The sequence below is a fragment of the Bufo bufo genome, chromosome 8, assembly GCF_905171765.1.
Source record: "Bufo bufo chromosome 8, aBufBuf1.1, whole genome shotgun sequence".
Taxonomy (NCBI): Eukaryota; Metazoa; Chordata; class Amphibia; order Anura; family Bufonidae; genus Bufo; species Bufo bufo.
This window is the reverse complement of record NC_053396.1, coordinates 129,141,406-129,164,327: the sequence shown is the minus strand read 5'-3', so window position 1 is coordinate 129,164,327 and position 22,922 is coordinate 129,141,406. Positions and strand designations below refer to the sequence as shown.

The window sequence follows — 22,922 nt, the reverse complement described above, 5'->3', positions numbered from 1 at the left end:
ATAAGTAAAGGATAAATATGTATATAAATTGCACATGATTCTAATGGTGTATAAAAGATGGCAAACAAGGAAATTGATTAGTTACATGTTTGAGAAACATATATATGTGAAAAGATATATAAATATATTTTTTTATGGACTGATCCCATACAGACTGGTATTTTGGGGAATAAATGAGGGGTATATAGCAGGGATGTGGACCCAGAAAAAGTACTAATGAAGTGACATGGAGCTAGAGATACAGAGCTGACAGGAGGGGATAAAAAAAAAAAAGTACTACAACAACCAGCAGGTCAATCCACAGAGCCAAAGATTGCATCTAAAGATCTACTTCATTTGTTCTTTGGCCTAGAAAGATTACTGAAAGAAGAGATCCAACATCACATGGATTGGCTACTTTTAGAAATAGGCCTCTAGGTACAAGGTCCTCTTTGAGGTATAAGACTACGGTTTGAAAGCACTTTAAAAAATGACCCTATTTTTTCAAAAGAATGGGACGAGTATATGTTAACATGTGCCCAGGGTATGTTAAACAGACTTTATGCAAACAACTTTGTGAGACGCTAAAAACACAGATTGATGAACATGTGGCCAACTTAGCCCAGTATTCAACACATTATGATTTTATTAAATTCGATCGGCTCATTACTACTAGAGTCCTTCAATATGAAAAAGAAACCATTGAAACTAAATCTTCTAAACTAAATAGAGATAGGACGGATTTTCGCAATAACAATATAAAATTCTGGTCAAACAGACACAATAACGAACAATTGCCTGACCCTAACTTACCTACAGCACCACCCCATAACTTCGTTCGGTCTATGTCTAATTCAGTACAAACAGTTACTCAATCCCCTAGAGTCCGACATCGGGATATCTATCCGCCTAATACACCACTGAGATTCTTACGCCCACCTGACCGAAACACTAACGTCAGAACACATCACCAAAGGAATACTTTTAACAACAGCAATAGAAAGAAACCTCCGAACGAACCTGCTCTTCATCCAAATGGGGACCTTAGCCCCGTCCTTGGAGCACATGCCTCAGTTGAACCTGTTGCTATTCCCCTTCCGTTTCCCTCCACCCATCACTCCAAATGTGTCAAGGATTCACCTCCCAAAGCCTCCAAAAGATCAAGCCAGAGGCCTGTCCTAAACCGTCACACCATGCCATCCCATATGGAGGCCAGTGATCCCTCTATTGATCATTTGAGTTTTCCTCCCACCACTTTTGGCCCCTCCACTGATATTCGGCTATTATCTCTCAATCCGCCAGTAACTTCCTCTTTACCCACTTCTTCTTTGCCCTCTACCCTAGGAACTGTGCTCAACTCAGCAGATGACCACAATCATTCTGCTTTGTTTGAAGATTCGCTCATCACCGTTCACACCAGCCCTCAGGATAATCCGGACTCCATCGATCACCAGTCTTTTTTACCCCTACCCGGGGCCCTGAGCCCGGAAGCAATATATGTCCTGCGACAACCTTCAGGGACCACAATGATCACGGACTTCTTACGACCAGTCCCAAACAGAGGACTGAAAAGAAGAATAAGCTCAGAAGAGGACAGCGAGGAGAGAAAGCAAGACCAAACTGGGCCACAAACTACCATCAAAGAAACAGTGATCAACGTAAGTCCCAAGAGAAACAAGAAGAATCACTAGTCCGTATTTTTTATCTATCTTCACATCCACTGATTGATGCTGAAACGAGCCTGTTACAAAAAGGCCTATCTTTCTGCCCTACGGGCAAATTCAATGAATTTGAACTATTCGTGGATCTAAACACTTTCATCCGTAAACTAACGCTACATCGGCACTTTGAGATCCAAGCACTAAAACCTTAAACCTTACCGCAAATAATGTTGGAAAATACCACAATAGACCCAGACGTAACACCAAAAGCTGTCAACACAGGGATAAAACCAAAATCAACATTTAACCCCATATACCATAGGGGAAGCCATATAGAAACATTCTCTGCCCTTGTGACTAAAGATTTTAGGACCATTAACAAAGGTTTAAATATTCCTGATAACCTTAATAAGAGGGAAAAGATCGATCTAACGGATCTCATGAACAACGAGTCCATTGTGATCAGAAGCGCTGACAAAGGAGGTGGTATCGTGATTCAGAATAAAAGTGATTATTTGACTGAAGCATAAAAAATTTTGGGAGATGAAGAATACTATCAAGTCTTGGCTGTGAATCCGCTAAAAGAAGACAGTAAACTACTAATACATCTACTGGAAACCGCTGAGAAACAACAAGTCATATCAAAAAAAGAAAAAGAGTACATCCTAGTGGACCATCCGAATTTGGCCCTTTTCTATCATCTACCCAAGGTGCATAAGTCTATCAATAATCCGCCGGGGAGACCAATTATCTCCGGAATCTCCTCCTTAACCTGCAATTTCTCACACTATATTGACATTTTATTACAGAAATACGTAATGAAATTACCCTCGCACCTAAAGGATTCAGCAAGTTTAATCTCTCTCCTTAAGGAAATCGAATGGAAAGAATCTTATATGTGGATAACACTTGATGTTTCAGCGTTATATTCCAACATTCCACATACAGCGGGCATAAGTGCAATACAGTTTTTTCTCCAACAGGATGAAACCTTACTTGATCTACAGAGCCAGTTTATTTTGGATGCAATAGATTTCACTCTTAACCATAATATCTTTACCTTTGAAAATAAAATATTTAAACAAACAAAAGGGACCGCGATGGGCACGCGATTTGCACCAAGTTTTGCAAATTTATATATGGGTCTATTTGAAACCCAATATATTTATAATAAGCACCATTGGCACAACCAATTGATTTTCTACTGGAGGTACATTGATGATTTGTTACTAATTTGGGATGGAAATATGGAAGATGCTGCCAACTTCACGTCTCACCTGAACAACAATACTTTTAATCTTACTTTTACCACAAACTACGTTACTCAAAGGTGGCCATAGAATACCTGTATCTGGTCCTATCCTCAAAAGGAAACACCATAGAGACCAAAACATTTTTTTTTTAAAGTTGACGGTAATAGCTATTTGGATTACCAGAGTTCCCATCACAAAAAATGGAAAAATAATATTCCATTTAGCCAGTTCAAGTGTATACACAGGAATTGCACTAATGATGAAGATTTTAGGAACCAAAGCCAAGTCATCAAAAGAAGATTCCAAAAGAAAGGGTATCCTAGGGAGATTATAGAAGCATCCTACCAGCGAGCCCAGGAGCACACTCAAATAGAGTGCCTTACATCATGTACAACTAAACCAGATGACCTAAAGGCTACCGGAAATTTTTTAATCCACTTTCATCACGACATACAATACTAATCACAATATCCTGCGGAATACCCTTAGTAAACATTGGCATATTCTACAAGCGGACCCCTTTCTAAAAAAACACATTCAGCAAAAACCTCAAACAACATTCAGGAGGGCTCAAACTCTCAAAAATATTATCGCTCCAAGCCGGCTACGGAACTTCAAAAAGAATACAACAAGCCTTACCACTTTTTTCCCCAATTACTTGGAAGCTACAAATGTTGGCATTGCCGTTGCAAATGTTGCTTGAATATTTCCTCTCGGATCTCAAAATTTACAAGTAATATTACAGGAGAGCAATTTGAGATAAAATATTTTCAAAATTGCTCCTCGAGCTACGTTATTTATTTATTAGAATGTACATGCGGACTACAGTACATAAGCCGCACCACCCAAACGTTGAGGGAAAGGATCAACAAACACCGCTGGAATATAACAAACGGTTTTACCAAACATGGTGTATCTAGACATTTCCTCCAAGTCCATAACAAAGACCCGACAAACCTTTCACCAATTGAACAAATTCCAGCCACCCATTCAAACCTTTTTCAGAAATTGAGACGCAAAGAAATGTTTTGGATTTTTAAGATACAAACTATAGAACCGTACGGCCTAAACGAACCACTGGAGAGCAATTGTTTCTGACCAGTCCTATCTCAACTACTGGTCCTTGGCTATGTCCTTATCCTTATCAGTTTACTCCCTCATTTGCTATCACTTCATTATAATGCGCACTGCCTATGGCCCTCGCCATCATCATACAATATTATCCTAATGAGTCCACTCCCCTACTTGCCATTACTCCATTTTGCCCACGGCCCTTGCAATCATTTACACCGTACAAGGATTCCCCCCCCTCATTCCATCATATTCTCCCCCCCTATCCCCCCACATCTCCCATTGGCCCCATCACATATCACCTCTGCCACACTCTCATTGGCTCATCTTATGATCTGTTTCTTTCTTGTTTTTTTTATTTTTTCTTTTCTTATCCCCATCCCTCTGCATTTTATCAGTTAACCCATCCATCATTCAATTATCATTTATCAAATCTTATTTCCCCAGCCCAATCCTCCCCTACAATACTTGTCTCTATACCATCAGGTTTTGGGTCTAGAATTTCATTTCATTACTCATTTCCCCTAGTTTAACGTATAATCATTTCCAAACGTCCCTGTCAAACAATCAAGCCACCCCTCTTGCCCCTATCTTTTTTCACACAAGTCCTATTCACTCCATCATGCTGCCCAGCGAATACAGCGCCCGGCAATCTCCCTGTGTGCGCATGCTGTTCAGGCAGTTTCTACTGAACACAGCGCTCGGCACACCTTTGTGTGACCACTCCGACGGACCGAGCAGCAGTAAATCTCCGACTCCGCCCCCTTCCCTCCTGCTTTTCTAGGCACACTTTTTCACAGGCGTGCAAGGCCGCGCTACAAGCCTCAGCACGGACCCCACAGGTACCATCAGCAGATATATATATATATTTTTTTATTCCTTCCTGTCAGCTCTGTATCTCTAGCTCCATGTCACTTCATTAGTACTTTTTCTGGGTCCACATCCCTGCTATATATCCCTCATTTATTCCCCAAAATACCAGCCTGTATGGGATCAGTCCATAAAAATATATATTTATATATCTTTTCACATACATATGTTTCTCAATCATGTAACTAATCAATTTCCTCGTTTGCCATCTTTTATACACCATTAGAATTATGTGCAATTTATATACAGTACAGACCAAAAGTTTGGACACACCATCTCATTCAAAGAGTTTTCTTTATTTTCATGACTATGAAGGCATCAAAACTATGAATTAACACATGTGGAATTATATACATAACAAACAAGTGTGAAACAACTGAAAATATGTCCTATTCTAGGTTCTTCAAAGTAGCCACCTTTTGCTTTGATTACTGATTTGCACACTCTTGGCATTCTCTTGATGAGCTTCAAGAGGTAGTCCCCTGAAATGGTCTTCCAACAGTCTTAAAGGAGTTCCCAGAGATGCTTAGCACTTGTTGGCCCTTTTGCCTTCACTCTGCGGTCCAGCTCACCCCAAACCATCTTGATTGGGTTCAGGTCCGGTGACTGTGGAGGCCAGGTCATCTGGCGCAGCACCCCATCACTCTCCTTCATGGTCAAATAGCCCTTACTTTCAAAGTTTTCCCAATTTTTCGGCTGACTGACCTTCATTTCTTAAAGTAATGATGGCCACTCGTTTTTCTGACAGGGCACACCTGTGAAGTGAAAACCATTTCAGGGGACTACCTCTTGAAGCTCATCAAGAGAATGCCAAGAGTGTGCAAAGCAGTAATCAAAGCAAAAGGTGGCTACTTTGAAGAACCTAGAATAGGACATATTTTCAGTTGTTTCACACTTGTTTGTTATGTATATAATTCCACATGTGTTAATTCATAGTTTTGATGCCTTCAGTGTGAATCTGCAATTTTCATAGTCATGAAAATAAAGAAAACTCTTTGAATGAGAAGGTGTGTCCAAACTTTTGGTCAGTACTGTACATATTTATCCTTTACTCATGAAGTTGTGAGAATCCGGATTTATTTATTGAATTATTCATTTATATATTTATTCATTAATGTATGTATACTAAGCTAATGAGATTCCCCATTAACTACAGTCCATCGTGTTAGCCGTCCAGTGACCCCTCCTAACATCATATAGTGGATATGTACTTGTAAATGGATTTGCCGGTTTTCCACTATTATCGACCATTTTGTGACATTAAATTTAATAGTATCCAATGTGGATTTGTGAACATATGACATTACTATTATTATATCTCATAGTATTTTATTTTATATTACCGATAGTAATTCTGACTATATATGTGGTTACGTGTATATCTGTATGTGTACATTATATATATATATATATATATACACACACACACATGCACTTTTATTATTATTATTTATTTTCTGCCTTCATTTTACGATATATATCCATACATGCGTGTACAATTTTAACTACGTATTTATTGACATTTGTGTGGGTACACATATCTATGTGTATATTTATTTATTTTATATTTATATGTGTATATATATATATATATATATAAATAACTTATTCTTGCACAAAACCCCCCCTTTTAATTTTGTGATCTTTTTAGACTTTGTGGTTGTGTCTTAGCGCCAGCAGGTATCAATTGGTGTACTGTTATAGTACACAAAACTCTCCCCATTGTGTTCGATATCATTCCTCTGGAGAATTGGCTACTCCACCTACGAGGACTGAGAGATACCGGCTGCACCGACCCCCTGTCCTCACGAGTGTTGTGCCTACGTATGCACAACACCATAAGGTGAGCACAACCATTGATGTCTAACTTTCACACATTTTTTATCGAACTTACTACCCTATGAGCGTCTTCCTATCTTTTTTCGCCATAATTGCTGCTTGTTCTTGGGGCATTTTGCCTTCAGTTTTGTCTTCAGCAAATGAAATGCATGCTCAATCTGATTCAGGTCTGGTAATTGACCTGGCCATTGCATAACATTACACTACTTTCCCTTAAAAAACTCTTTGGTTGCTTTTGCAGTATGCTTTGGGTCATTGTCCATCTGCACTGTGAAGTGCCGTCCAATGAGTTCTGAAGCATTTGGCTGAATATGAGCATATAATATTGACCGAAACACTTCAGAATTCATCCTGCTGCTTTTGTCAGTAGTCACATCATCAATAAATACAAGAAAACCAGTTCCATTGGCAGCCATACAGTCGTGGCCAAAAGTTTTGAGAATGACACAAATATTAGTTTTCACAAAGTTTGCTGCTAAACTACTTTTAGATCTTTGTTTCAGTTGTTTCTGTGATGTAGTGAAATATAATTACACGCACTTCATACGTTTCAAAGGCTTTTATCGACAATTACATGACATTTATGCAAAGAGTCAGTATTTGCAGTGTTGGCCCTTCTTTTTCAGGACCTCTGCAATTCGACTGGGCATGCTCTCAATCAACTTCTGGGCCAATTCCTGACTGATAGCAACCCATTCTTTCATAATCACTTCTTGGAGTTTGTCAGAATTAGTGGGTTTTTGTTTGTCCACCCGCCTCTTGAGGATTGACCACAAGTTCTCAATGGGATTAAGATCTGTGGAGTTTCCAGGCCATGGACCCAAAATGTCAATGTTTTGGTCCCCGAGCCACTTAGTTATCACTTTTGCCTTATAGCACAGTGCTCCATCGTGCTGGAAAATGCATTGTTCTTCACCAAACTGTTGTTGGATTGTTGGAAGAAGTTGCTGTTGGAGGGTGTTTTGGTACCATTCTTTATTCATGGCTGTGTTTTTGGGCAAAATTGTGAGTGAGCCCACTCCCTTGGATGAGAAGCAACCCCACATATGAATGGTCTCAGGATGCTTTACTGTTGGCATGACACAGGACTGATGGTAGCGCTCACCTTTTCTTCTCCGGACAAGCCTTTTTCCAGATGCCCCAAACAATCGGAAAGAGGCTTCATCGGAGAATATGACTTTGCCCCAGTCCTCAGCAGTCCATTCACCATACTTTCTGCAGAAGATCAATCTGTCCCTGATGTTTTTTTTGGAGAGAAGTGGCTGCTGCCGTTCTTGACACCAGGCCATCTTCCAAAAGTCTTCGCCTCACTGTGCGTGCAGATGCGCTCACACCTGCCTGCTGCCATTCCTGAGCAAGCTCTGCACTGGTGGCACTCCGATCCCGCAGCTGAATCCTCTTTAGGAGACGATCCTGGCGCTTGCTGGACTTTCTTGGACGCCCTGAAGCCTTCGTAACAAGAATTGAACCTCTTTCCTTGAAGTTCTTGATGATCCTATAAATTGTTGATTGAGGTGCAATCTTAGTAGCCACAATATCCTTGCCTGTGAAGCCATTTTTATGCAACGCAATGATGGCTGCACGCGTTTCTTTGCAGGTCACCATGGTTAACAATGGAAGAACAATGATTTCAAGCATCACCCTCCTTTTAACATGTCAAGTCTGCCATTTTAACCCAATCAGCCTGACATAATGATCTCCAGCCTTGTGCTCGTCAACATTCTCACCCGAGTTAACAAGACGATTACTGAAATGATCTCAGCAGGTCCTTTAATGACAGCAATGAAATGCAGTGGAAAGTTTTTTTTGGGATTAAGTTAATTTTCATGGCAAAGAAGGACTATGCAATTCATCTGATCACTCTTCATAACATTCTGGAGTATATGCAAATAGTTATCATAAAAACTTAAGCAGCAACTTTTCCAATTTCCAATATTTATGTAATTCTCAAAACTTTTGGCCACGACTGTACATGCCCACGCTATAACACTATCACCACCATGCTTCACTGATGAGGTGGTATGCTTAGGATCATGAGCGGCTCTTTCCTTCTCCATACTCTTCTCTTCCCATCACTCTGGTACAAGTTGAGCTTGGTCTCATCTGTCCATAGGATGTTGTTCCAGAACTGTGAAGGCTTTTTTAGATGTCGTTTGGCAAACTTTAATCTGGCCTTCCTGTTTTTGAGGCTCACCAATGGTTTACATCTTGTGGTGAACCCTCTGTATTCACTCTGGTGAAGTCTTCTCTTGATTGTTGACTTTGACACACATACACCTACCTCCTGGAGAGTGTTCTTGATCTGGCCAACTGTTGTGAAGGGTGTTTTCTTCACCAAGAAAAGAATTCTTCGGTCATCCACCACAGTTGTTTTCCGTGGTCTTCCAGGGCTTTTGGTGTTGCTGAGCTCACAGGAGCGTTCCTTTTTTTTAAAGAATGTTCCAAACAGTTGTTTTGGCCACGCCTTATGTTTTTGCTATCTCTGATGGGTTTGTTTTGTTTTTTCAGCCTAATGATGGCTTGCTTCACTGATAGTGACAGCTCTTTGGATCTCATCTTGAGAGTTGACAGCAACAGATTCCAAATGCAAATAGCACACTTGAAATTAACTCTGGACCTTTTATCTGCTCATTGTAATTGGGATAATGAGGGAATAACACACACCTGGCCATGGAACAGCTGAAAAGCCAATTGTCCCATTACTTTTGGTCCCTTAACAAGTGGGAGGCACATACGCAAACTGTTGTAATTCCTACACTGTTCACCTGATTTGGATGTAAATACCCTCAAATTAAAGCTGACAGTCTGCAGTTAAAGCACATATGGACCTGACTGTATATACCAGGGCTGGCCAACCTGCGGCTCTCAAGCTGTTGTAAAACTACAATTCCCACCATGCCCTTCTGTAGGCTGATAGCTGTAGGCAGTCTAGGCATGCTGGGAGTTGTAGTTTTGCAACAGCTGGAGAGCCGCAGGTTGGCCATTCCTGGTATATACCATAAAAGTTAGATGCAGCTACGTCTGTGAGGAGATTAGCAACTTCCTACGGGCTCATGCACACGAACGTATTTTTTTTTTACGTGTCCGTTCCCTTTTTTTTTTCGCGGCCCATATGTAACCAGTCACTAAATGGGGCTGCAAAAAAATGAAATGACTCTGTGTGCATTCTGTTTCCGTATGTCCGCATGGTCATTCTGCAAAAAAAACAGAAAATGTCCTATTATTGTCCGCATTACAGACAAGGATAAGACTGTTCTCTTAGGGGCTGGCTGTTCCCTTCCACAAAATACGGAATGCACACAGCCGGTATCCGTGTTTTGCGGATCCGCAATTTGCAGACCACAAAATAACAAAGGTCATGTGCATGAGCCCCAAGGATGTAGACTAGATGTTTGTCACGATGGACAGGATACAAGATACACAGAATACCACCAAACAAGTGTCTAGGTAAGAAGCTGGGGATAAAGGTCACCTCCTGACAAATCTCTACCAGCTGTCCCTAGACTTCTATGCCCACGTTCAGAACTTGAAGGTGGGAATAACGTGTCCCCATGCCTAGGCTGAAGATACCCTAAAATCCCTAAGATGGTGAAAGGGGGAAAGAGGCAGCCTGCTTCCTCAGGACCTGGAGAGGGCAGGCGTCTCTCTAACAGCCTAGACAGACAACCACAAGAAAACAAAACCTACTTATCTTGTTACTGAGCAGGAACAGCAAATCATTCCTTCCTTCCTCTGAGCCAGACAAAAGCTATAACCCGCACAGGACTCTGGGAGTGGGCGTAATTTAAACTCAAACCAACGACCCCACCCAGTGCACCTGAAGGGAGGCGGATACAGCTCAACTCCAAAACAAAAACAAAAGGCTACACACGTGCTGCTAATCTGGCAGACCTCCGCACATAACCCGAGCAGGGCATGACTGTGCTAAGTGTCCTAAATGTGCCTCAGAACCGGCAGATCTTCTCCATATGCATTGGGGCTGTAATTATCTCTGTACTTTTTGGGACAAGATCGTATGGATTATTAATATAGTATATTCGGTTAATCTCCAGCAAAATCCTAAAGTTTGTCTTTTGGGACTGGTGGAAGATTTACTGTTAGACACACATCGGAAATTAGCTGTTGATAGACAGCAATTGTATATTACCCGTAAACTCATAGCCTACCATAGGATTCAGCCAATTTCCCCTAGTAGAAGGGAATTCATAGATAAATTCTGGTAAATACCTTGGTAATGAATGAAAGAATAATATATAACAAATGAGGGGCTTATGTTAAATCTGAAAAATTGTGGGCTCCATGGTTGGATAGCCCAGGTAGTTGGGTTATGTTTGAATTTTCACATTTTAAATCTAATAAATAAAGATTATCTGATAAAAAAAAAAAAAAGATTTATTATTGAGTTGTGGAAATCTGATTTCAGTAAGCTCCCTATAGTATCAGTCCTTGTAGACCTCCAAGCAAATGATGGAGAGGTTCTCAATAATGTACCTGTAATGCACACACACCTACATCTAAAATCGAAAGCTGAAGGGATCCCTTCATTCTAGTGATTTTAGATGTCTCAAAGATGAAAACTTCTGACATGTCCTAATTTCCATAGTTGTATGTGCTCATTTATTTATGAAACATTATACTTATTATAGTATATGAAACATTTGGTCTGATTTTCAGAGATTTAATATGATAGGATTTTGGTTCTGTGCACCTATAATTGCTTTCCCTCCTGATAAATTGTCTACTGACTTTGGGAACAGTTTATGACATTTTTTTGCCCTGGTCTCTAATTGCTTGTATATATTGTACAACATTGCCTCCAGGGGTCAAAGCCAGGTTTAAATTACAGAACTGATGAAATGTAAATGGTGAAGAATGCTGGAAATGCCTAGGAATTATTCAGTTGTCATGCAAATTCAAACATATGGTTCGCTCAGAGGTCTAAGGTTACTAGAGACAAATTTATAGAGCAATTAGGTCAGTCAGCTGCTGTAAAGTATGTGCTTTTTGGCCTCTCTGGTTTTACATGTTCATATGTAATATAATTATTGCTCGCAGGCTTTTTCTGGTAAATCAAAGATTTAGTTTGCAGCTATAACCTTTATCTAAATACCAAGGCAGACTGACTTGATGATTGCTGGACTCCACCCACAGCTGAAGTAGATTCTGAAGACAATTCTTCTTGAGATGTTTATTGAGACAAACCCCATGACAAATTAAGGAAAAGATTGAAAAGTCAGGCAGATTTTAGAATGCAAAGTATAGAATGGTCTGGTCTGGAATGGAAGAAAGGTCGAATGGTGGAATGGTAAAAAACAATAGATTTTTATATATAGGCATATCATTAAAATGCTGCAGTCTACTACAGTACGTAGACATCAATGGTTCACAAACCCGAAATCATTGATAAATTATTATTCATGCACATGATGACATCAGAACATTATTATTATGCATAAGGTAAGTTACACCTCTTGGTATACTTTATAATTGTTGATTCGCTAAAATAACCTTTAATCTTTTTTCTTTCTTTGCTCATACTCGCTAAAAGTATACACTTGTCGTAAAGTATCAAAACTTGACACACCAATTAGGCACAATCATAAATATCAACACCCTAGACTAGAAGGAATCAATGGAGTGCATTTATCGGTCACTGAACACTATTACCACATAGCTAGTCCTATTTGAAGACATCTTTTAATTGATTACTTGAAGTTCTACTTTCTAGCCACAACATAGCACATCCGAATTTATACACTAATTAACTAAGTTATTTCTTCCCTAAACCCTTTGAGGTACAAATGTAAGGCTACTTTCACACCAGCAATTTTGCTGGATCTGTCATGGATCAGCAAAAATGCTTCCGTCACGATAATACAACCGTCTGCATCCGTTCTGAACGGATCCGGTTGTATTATCTTTAACTTTCAATGGTTTTAGAGACTGATCCGTCATTGCTATTTTAATGGGGGACGGATCCGTTTTCTATTGTGTCCAAGAAAACGGATCCGTCCCTATTGACTTACATTGTATGCCAGGACGGATCCGTCTTGCTCCGCATCGCAGACAGAAAAACGCTGCTTGCAGCCTTATTCTGTCCGCAATGGGAACACAACCAAACGGAACGGAATGCATTCTGGTGTACTCAGTTTGATACAGTTCAGTTTTGTCCCCATTGACAATAAACGGGGACAAAACTGAAGCGTTTTCACCCCGCTATTGAGATCCTATGATGGATCTCACTAATGGAAAGGGAAAATGCTCGTGTGAAAGTAGCCTAAGATGTCTGACTAAAAAAAATATGGTTGACTCTTAGCTACGACTTCATTCTTCTACAGTGATCCTCATTGGGGCACATTCCCCATCAGCCCCCCAAAGCTACTCCCTTCAGCTTTGATGGAAAATGTAACAAGCACACTAAGGCTTCGTTCACTCTTCAGTGTTTGGTCAGGGATTTCCATCAATGATTTGTGAGCCAAAACCAGAGGTGAAGTCTACACAGAGATAAGGTATAAGGGAACGATCTGCACCTGTTCTGTGGTTTTGGCTCACAAATCACTCATGGATATCACTGACCAAGCATTTAACTGTGAACCAGGCCTGAAGGGAATCTGTGACCCGTTTATGCTGCCCTATCTGAGCTCATGCAGTGTACTAAGTGGTCTCCAACACCTGGATCACAACTGAGCTTTCAGCAACACAACTGGGTCAATTCAGCTAAGTGATGCAGCGATCTCATCAGGGTCACAGTCACCAGTTTATACTCCTCAGACAGGGCAACATGAAACTAGCGATCTTATCTACTCTAGCCATTAGAAAAAAATCACTACAATTAAAAGGCTTTCCTGTTACTGGCATATTATTGTGGATAACATACCGTGTTTTAATGTTGTGTAATTGCAGGATCTGATCTATACGTTATCATCAAATGTGAAAATGAGAGTGTTCGATCTGATGTCCACAAAAATACAACCAGCGCTGTTATTGATATGAAAGCGATTTTCTACCGTAGGAGAATGAGTGAACCAATTGTCATTCAGGTAATGCTTATTATTACCAAATACACATAGTAGGAATATTTATCAAGCTGGGATTTTGGCTTTAACCACTTCCTGCACTTGGACGTACTATTACTACCTAATTGTAGAATGTGATGACATCATGCTCACTTTTGATAACACCTGACCACTTGTGGGGTGGGTTGTTATTAATTTGCGCCATGTGTACGGTTTCTTTGTCCATCATTTTGGGGATGTACAGGAGCTAATGTTTAATATGTGTCTTGCTTATAGCTGTCTGACTTCCACAGCAACTTGAATTAACTATGCAGAGTTTTTTGGGCTGACTAACAAGCCAGTAGATGTATAGGAAAGGACCTGCTAATTACATCACCTATGATGGAAAAGCTGTGTTATCAGAATGACATTATGCAGTCAGATTGAACTGACAACCAATTATAGAACAGTCACGATTATCTCCCACCAATCCTATGGGGGCCAATGCACTGACATGGCGGCTGTGGGAAATAAAAGGGCAGCTGCCCCTGTCATCAGCGGCTATTCTACAGGACTTCAGCCTAGGGACTACGGTTCCAGCTGGTGGAGTTCAAAACTGCCCAACCTCAAGCCTACGGGTTCAGTTGGAGAGTCCAGGTTGGGATGAGCGGGTCACCTGGCCACATGCCTCGCTGTGCACGGCTCCCTACGATTGCAGCTACCTCCTCTTGGTGGTGCCCGCCCAAAGTGGAGTGCTACTAGCTGAGGTGGTTGGTCCTAGGTCCCCACAAAGTCGCGGAGGTTTAATCCCTGGCGAGTCAGCAGAAGGGTGAATCACTGTCACCTGTGCCATCCTGTGTCCTTGTTGGGACTGTACTATATGCTGCTGACTGTTGGTTATCTAATAAAGTCTTCCCGGAGTGTTGTACCCTAACCCTGTGTTGTCTGAGTAGTGTTCCACCCATGGGAAAGGAGCACGGGTGGTCGGTGTTATGAGCCCTGGCCCTGCGCAGTCATAATGAAGATAGCCAGGCCGGCGGACGAGAGCACCCACTGACCCTCGTGTCTCCACATAGTGTTTGAACCAAAACAGGATGTTCATATTGCACAGTGATCAAGGTTAAAAATAAAAAAAACAATATAGAAACCGCTTTTTATTTCTCCATACACCCCCAATAACATTAAAAGTTAATACACAAGTTCAATTATAGGTGCTCCAAAATAGTGCCATGAAATAATATGGCTTTTCCTCCCAAAAAAATAAGCACCCATACAGCTCCATTAATAATAAACTAAAAAAAGTGTGGCCCTCTGAATGTGGCAAGATAGAAACAAAAAAAATTATATGCCCTATATAACCGCTGAGATCCCCATAATTACAAGAACAGGGGTCCTGATTCCCCCAAATGAATGCAGCAGTGGTTAAGCATGTGCACTGCCTCTCCATTCTCGCCTGTCTTTGGCAGTCCCATAGAGAAAGAATGTGGCAGCAGTGTGCATACTCAACCACTATTCATACAGGGGACACCTGGAGCCCCGTTTATGTAATCAGTATAGGCCCCAGCGGTCGGACTACCATAGCTGCTTATTCCATATCCTATAGATAAGGTTTTGATGTGTACAAAGCATTTAATGCCAAAAAGATCTTGGTCATTAAGGTATATATACAATTTAAACTTAAAGGGGTTGTCCCACGAGAAATATTGTACAGTTTTCAAACCAGCACCTGGATCTGAACACTTTTGTAATTGCATGTAATAAAAAAAATTGTATAGCTACTGAGATATTCAATAAAATGTATCTGTATAGTGCCACTTTATTTCTTTGACCTGCTCACTGAGTAGGCCGCACATGCTCAGTTTCATCCTTCAACTGCCTCCTGAGTTGTAATTTGGAGAGCATGGACACGCCCCCTTAGCTGCAGCAGAAATGACACTCCCCTTTAGATGCCAGCTTGATATAAATATATAAATCTAGCAGAACAATGAATGGGCAGATCTCTGGATCCATGTGAGGTACAGGGCTGGTTCTACCTTTGTTAGAAAGAGATTGTCATGTTCTGTGTGATGTCTGATGTTCATTTTTTACATTATTCATGGGATAACCCCTTTAACCTCTGTCTAAATTAAACATTATACAAATGTGTAACGTAAGTATCTTGTGAAAGCATTCACCCCCTTCCCCTTTGGCGATTTTCCTGTTTTGTTGTGTTACAACTGGGAATTATCCTATGGATAGAAACTTCCATCTCCGCCCTGGATCTCTGTAGCTCCTTCAGTGTTATCATTGGTGTCTTTGTTAACTCTGTGGCTAATGTCCTCTATTGCTTTCCATTGTGTTATAATGGATTTAATGGTGCCCTGTGAGATGTTCAGAGTTTGGATATATTTTTTTATAACTGAACCCTGATCTATACTTCTCCACGGCTTTATCTCTCACCTGTTTGGAGAGCTTTTTGGTCTTCATATTGCTTGCTTAGGGTTGTAGACTCAGGGGCCTTACAGAACAGGTGTTTTCATACTCACATCTTGTGACAGGTCCTATGGTATCAACTTAGACTAGACTGTCCAACGGTACATCCACAGATATGCTGCATCATTTACACTACCAGAAAAGTGGATGGGATTTTAGGAATGCTTATCCACACATTGTGGGTTTTACCCTTTGCAACGCATAGGGATTTAATCTGCTGCAAATGTGCAGCAGAATTTCCACTGGCTAAATGCACCAAAACCTGCCCTGTGGTGCTAAATCTGGTCCATCTTTATCTTTGAACAAGCAAACACTCGTTTATCGGCAACGTATCTCCCTGTGTAATCAGCAAACAAACACAGATGAATGCATTACCTTCCATTGGCGCCAGCACTGTCCGAACATTGGATAGTGAAGTACCACCCTAAAAAGGTCCTTAGTCATTGAAGTACAATGGAACAAAACTCAATACAGGTACAATACCCAATCTTAATGAGGTCTTTGTTCAGGGTTTCTTATGCATTTTGCTAACTGGTATACCTTTCCTTGTTCATTTAGAATATGATTTGCATTTGTCATGTTCATGTTTGCTACATTATTTCCAGCACCTTTGAATTGTTTCTTGGATGGCTGCACTGCATGTGAATTCCAAAGGCAATACGTTAGTCTACTGAATTAAGGCAATATTTGCTGCAATCATTTAACTAACATAAAGCCAGTTTCTTCTACTTTAACCTCAGGTCTGGGGAAGCAAGATCCTGTGTGACCAATTCCTGGGCCAAGTGCTCCTGGCTGCATCGCCTAATGACCCAGTAGAAGAGCAGAGTCTCCAGCTGCACAATAAGGATGAGCAAGCAGCGCAAGAGATGCCAGGCCGGATAAATGTCAAGGTTGCCTCCTCTGATGACCTCCTCGATCTGTGAATGTGAGAGTGTCTCCCGGACACAGACAGAGCTGTGAGCTAAAGACTGTCTGATATGCCTGAGTAGATGATGTCTTTAGTTCGCATGCACACGCACTAGTAATTTATATTGGTTCTGACCACATCCAATGTTTTCAAGTCATCTGGCAAGACCATAGAAATGTTCCTTATTCTAAAGCATCGAGACTTATGGTACATACAAGGAATCCTAAAATACTGCCTGCAGCTAGAAGCTGAGGATTATGTCATCGAAGGGGAAATATCCCTGTCATTTTATTTTCCACACCACTCCATAAAGGCATGCAGCAGATATTGCTTCTCACCAGCCGTAGCAGAATCTGTTTAAGGCCTCCTGCACACAATCGCGAATCTGCAAAATATGGATGCGGTCTGGGTGCATCCCGCACTTTTCACAGGTTCCATTGTAGAAATGCCTATTCTTGTCCCCAAAAGAACAAGAACATGACATGTTCTATGTGGACAGCACATGGATTATACTTTTTGCAGCCCCATAGAAATTAAGGGTCAGAGTGCAATCCGTAAAAGACAGACACAGACCAAAAATACGATAATGTGCATCTAAATAGTGGCATAGCTCAGACCAAGTTGGAGCTCCAAGACAAAGATCAAGTGATGCGTCCTGCACCGCGATGCCTCTATAAAACCGGAACTTTATTATAGCGGGGTTAAAAGACTAGTAAGGCTGATGCATTTTGGGCTACACAAGCCCTGCTCAAAATGAGTCAGCTTTATTTGTATTTTACCCCCACTATAATAATAGTTCTGGTTTTATGAAGATATCGCAGTGCTGGGAGCATTATTTGAACTTTATGAAGGTAATTGAAGATGGGGGGTGGTGATACAAGCCCTTAGGGGCTGTACTACTTATTTCCAAGCTTTCCAATAATCCTAAAACTGAACCAGTAGATTTTTGAGAGGAAATCTGATAAAATAGAAATACAATAGAACTTTGAAGCCATTTCCACCCAAACTTTTGTCAGTGCATTTTTCACGAATACACCACTGCGTCCCCGTGCCTTTCTTTTCCTCCATGCGACATTTTTAAATCACGTAGGAAAAAATGGGCGAGGCTTCACAGTGGAACTCCATCAGTTTTTTCTCCCCTTTTTTTAATAAAATCCTGGAGACGTTTAGAAGTGTTCCTTAAAGGCTATGTACACCTTTTTGGAGGCATTTTCTTTTATTATTGCACTGGGGAACGAGGCGTTTGCCCATACCAGCGCTGGATACCTTGCAGGCAGCACTGCTCGTATATCATTTTGTTACATTAGGGAATCACACTCCTTCCTTCTGGCTCCTGATGAGATGTTCACAATTGAACTAGTTGAAACTTGTAGAGCAGGATAGGATTCCTTTAGCTGACTGGTCTCTACCCCTTACAGTATCTGCTTATATTCAGGACTGACCGCACAACTGCTGGTTTTAGTCCCCGATACATAACACTACTGTACTGACACATTGTGCTTAGCAATACTGCCCTCACCTAAATAGTGACTGATCATATAGCTTATATTGCATCAGTACGTTACTGGGTGTGCATGTACTTTTGGGGACCTGGTCTGGCTTATCCCAGATATATCCCAACATAATAGACCATATCGATAGCACGCCCCATTGCAGACCACTGTGTTCTGGAACTTAAGCAACCAAAAGTCCTTTAGAGGGTGTCTGCCTTTATTTTTAATGAGAATTTAATAAAGTGATTTTAGTTTTTTTTGTTTTATCGTCATACAGAGGCAGCGAGTGTGACGGAAACCGTATAGAGCTTCTTCTGTTACCTCTTTATCACTCTGCTTACCCTACAGAGTTGTCGTCGGAATCCAGAACTCTAAATTGCTGCAGTCCTGAAAAAAATGCCAGGTTTCCATCCTGCTTTTTTTATAGGACAAAAAAAAAGTTCTGCATGCAGGACTTTTCTTTCAGCTGTTTTTGAAAAATCTTTTACGGGGGTCCTAACGGAGACTCCCAACGCAGATGTGAACCTGCCCTGGGACTAAGGCCCCTTTCACACGAGCAAGTATTCCACGCGGGTGCAATGCGTGATGCAAACGGAATCCGGACCAATTCATTTTAATGGGTCTGTGTACATGAGCGTTGGTTTTCACGCATCACTTGTGCGTTGCGTGAAAATCACAGCATGTTCTATATTCTGCGTTTTTCACACAACGCTGGCCCCATAGAAGTGAATGGGGCTGCGTGAAAATTGCATCACATCCGCAAGCAAGTGCGGATGCGATGCGTTTTTTACGGATGGTTGCTTAGAGATGTTGTTTGTAAACATTACGTTTTCTATCACGCACGTGAAAAACGCATCAATGCGCATTTCACCCGCGCGATAAAAACTGAACGCAATTGCAGGCAAGACTGAATGAACTTGCTTGCGAAATCGCGCATTTTTCACTCAACACATTCGCAACGCATCTAGACCTAATCCGCTCACGCTCATCTGCAAGGGGCCTAATAGTTACAGAAAATAGAACATTTAGGCCTCTTTCACTTAAACGATACGGATTAGGCCTTGTTCACACATCAGTTTTTGATCAGTTATTTCCCTCAGTTATTGTGAGCCAAAACCAGGTTGCAGATCTTTTCATTATACCTCATCTCTGAGTAGCCTCCACTCCTGGTTTTGGCTCACAAAAGCCTCATGCACACGACCGTGGTGTGTTTTGCGGTCCACAAATCACGGATCTGCAAAACATGGATGGCGTCATTGCGCGCTTTGCAATTTGCAGAACGGCACGGACAGCCTTTAATATAAATGCCTATTCTTGTCCGCAAAGCGCAGACAAGAATAGGACATGTTATATTTTTTTTAGCGGGGCCACGGAACGGAGCAACGGATGCGGACAGCATATGGAGTGCTGTTCGCTTTTTTTGCGGCCCCATTGAAGTGAATGGGTCCGCATCCGAGCCGGCATGAGGCCAAAAACTGATGGAAATAACTGATCAAATAACTGACATGTGAACAAGGCCTTAGGCTACTTTCACACTTGCGTTTGGTGCGGATCCGTCATGGATCTACACAAACGCTTCAGTTCAGATAATACAACCACATGCATCCATTCAGAACGGATCCGTTTGTATTATCTGTAACATAGCCAAAACGTCTTAAACACCATTGAAAGTCAATGGGGACGGATCTGTTTTCTATTGTGCCAGATTGTGTCAGTGAAAACGGATCCGTCCCCATTGACTAACATTGTGTGTCAGGACGGATCCGTTTGCTTCTGCATCGTCAGGCGGACAGCAAAACGATGCAAGCAGAATGCATTAGGGAAAAACTGATCCGTTTTTTTTGTTTGTTTTTTATATTTTATAATTTTTATTAATAAAAAGGGTATACATACATATAATCAACTGTCTTATTATACTTTACAACAGCATACAAATATAAAAACCAACATGTTACGATTATGGAAATGGAAATAAAAATATAGTGCAATTACAATAATGAGGAAGATAAAAATGAATAATAATAAAAAATAAAAAAAGGGGGAAGACAGGTATTGCATTGTCGCTGTGAGGTATTCGCTATTAGGTATTCTATACCGCTTGCGAGAGCCCTGAAACAGATCTCACAAACGGAAACCAAAACGCCAGTGTGAAAGGAGCCTTAGGTGCGGATGCGTTCAGGGTGCGTTCAGTAAAACTCGCACCATTTTGCAAGCAAGTTCAGGGAGTTTTGTCTGTGATTGCGTTCAGTTTTTTTGATAAAAAAAAAACTGAAGGCTTACAAACAACATCTCTTAGCAACTGTGGGTGATTCAGTCAGCACAACCCTGTATGCAGGTGCACATCGCTATGGCGAAATACATATACAAACGCAAAATACAAATGCAATAGCACTCTGCAACCATTAGTGAAAAACGCATTGCATCCGCACTTGCTTGCGGATGCAATGCGTTTTTCACTGAAGCCCCATTCACTTCGATGGGGCCAGGGCTGCGTGAAAAACACAGAATATAGAACATGCTGCGTTTATCACGCAACGCAGAATTGATGCGTGAAAAAAAAAAGCTCATGTACACGGACACATTGAAATTAATGGGTCAGGCTTCAGTGCGGGTGCTATGCGTTCACGTCACGCATTGCACCCGTGCGGAAAACTTGCTTGTGTGAAAGGGGCCTTACACTTCTTTGCACTTTGCCATCTCTACTGTTTTTATCTTACTTTGTTCCAATGAATCTAAAAAACAAACAAAAAAAAACAACTTACCATTATATGTATGCAGCTTCTATGCAGACCCATGTCGCTCCATGGTTACTGGTGTATAGTCTAATCTTGTAGTCATGCATCACTCCGCCCTTCTTCTTGCTAACCTACTCCTGAGCACAGTGGTAGTCTGTGGTCGGAGCAGGTCAGTATTCTAATATAATCCTGCAGTTTATGTGATACTTATTCTGTCAATAAAGTCTCATTACGGATATAGAAATGAATAAGAACACATTCATTAAAAACATACAAACACATAAAGATATATACAGTAATGATAATAGCGAGAACAGTAATCTTTTCAATAGACATTGACCTCATTCACACATCAGTAAGCCAAAACCAGGAGTGGGCCAAAAAAATAGAAGAGGGGCAAATATTTCCATTATACTTTATCTTACTGGAGGATCCAATCCTGTTTTTGGGCCCCAATCACTGACCGAACACTGACTGTGTGAATAAGGCCATTACCTGAATTTTGATAAGCATTTCTATGATTATTATATTCGTTATATACAGCGTCTAATTTTCTATTTTTTTCATGCCAATGTATTATTGCTTATTGCATTTACAGCAAGTCTCATTCACACATCATGTTATATATCTAGGAGGAGACTTCTGAGCTGCACGCTTTATGGGAAACACCTACTGAACTCCAAATTAGAAGGTCCGCAGGCAGGCATGACAGAGCAGATCATAAAGATAAAAAAAATACAGAAATCAACCAATGCAAAAAAAAATTGTGGGATAAGATGACAGTTTGATTGGTATGATTTTGGGGTGCGTATAACTTTTTGATCGCTTGTTATTACACTTTTTGTGATGTAAGGAGACAATAAATGGCTTTTTTTTTTTTACACAGTTTTTATTTTTTATACGGTGTTTACTTGAGGGGTTAGGTCATGTGATATTTTTATAGAGCCAGTCAATATGGACGCGGCGATACCTAATATGTCTACTTTTCTTTTTTCCCAATTTTTTACTTCATTTTGGGAAAAGGATGCTTTTTTTTTTACTGTATTTTTCACCCTATAAGACGCACCCAGTGCGGCCCATAAGACGCATCTAGGTTTTAGAGGAGGACAATAAAAAAATATTTTCCATTACACCTCTGGTCAGACCACCAATCAGACCCCCAATGTTAATCATACCTCAGCTGACAGCCCCAATAAGACCCCCAATGTTAATGAGACCTCAGATCAGACCCCCAATCAGACCTCAGCTCAGACCACAATGTGAATGACCCCAATCAGACCTCAGATAAGAGCCCCATGCCTCATATTAGCCCCCAATATGCCTCTCACCAGCCTCTCCTCAGCCCCCATTACCTCTCACCAGCCCCCCGCAGCCATGTTATATTAGCCCCCATCAGCCTCAATAAATAAAATAAAAAAACACTTACCTCTCCTGCTCCTGGACGCCAACGCTCCTCACCTACATCGCAATCCTCTTCCTCCTGCTGTCGGCTGTGCTGTGATCTGATGCGCACAGAGTGAGGTTAGAGCGCCCTTATGCGCAGCCTTCACAGCTGACAGCTAAGGACCAGGAGGCGGTGAGCAGAGTCTTCACCGCTTCCTGGTCCTCTGGTACTAATGAGGCTGTTCCGGCGGGGGTACGTGCCTG

The 22,922-nt window shown here is 41.1% G+C and overlaps 1 protein-coding gene across 2 annotated transcripts in view; it reads left to right on the top strand.

Moving 5' to 3' along the window:
- The window catches only part of CAPN6 (calpain 6), a 192,397-nt gene extending 173,674 nt beyond the window's left edge, over positions 1 to 18,723 (top strand). For both annotated transcript variants that reach the window (XM_040405064.1, XM_040405063.1), the window contains exons 12-13: positions 13,577 to 13,713; positions 16,881 to 18,723. In XM_040405064.1, coding sequence (XP_040260998.1) covers positions 13,577 to 13,713; positions 16,881 to 17,063 — 320 coding nt within the window. In that variant the 3' untranslated portion in view covers positions 17,064 to 18,723. The remainder of the gene's footprint in view (positions 1 to 13,576; positions 13,714 to 16,880) is intronic.
- Positions 18,724 to 22,922: the final 4,199 nt, after the last annotated feature.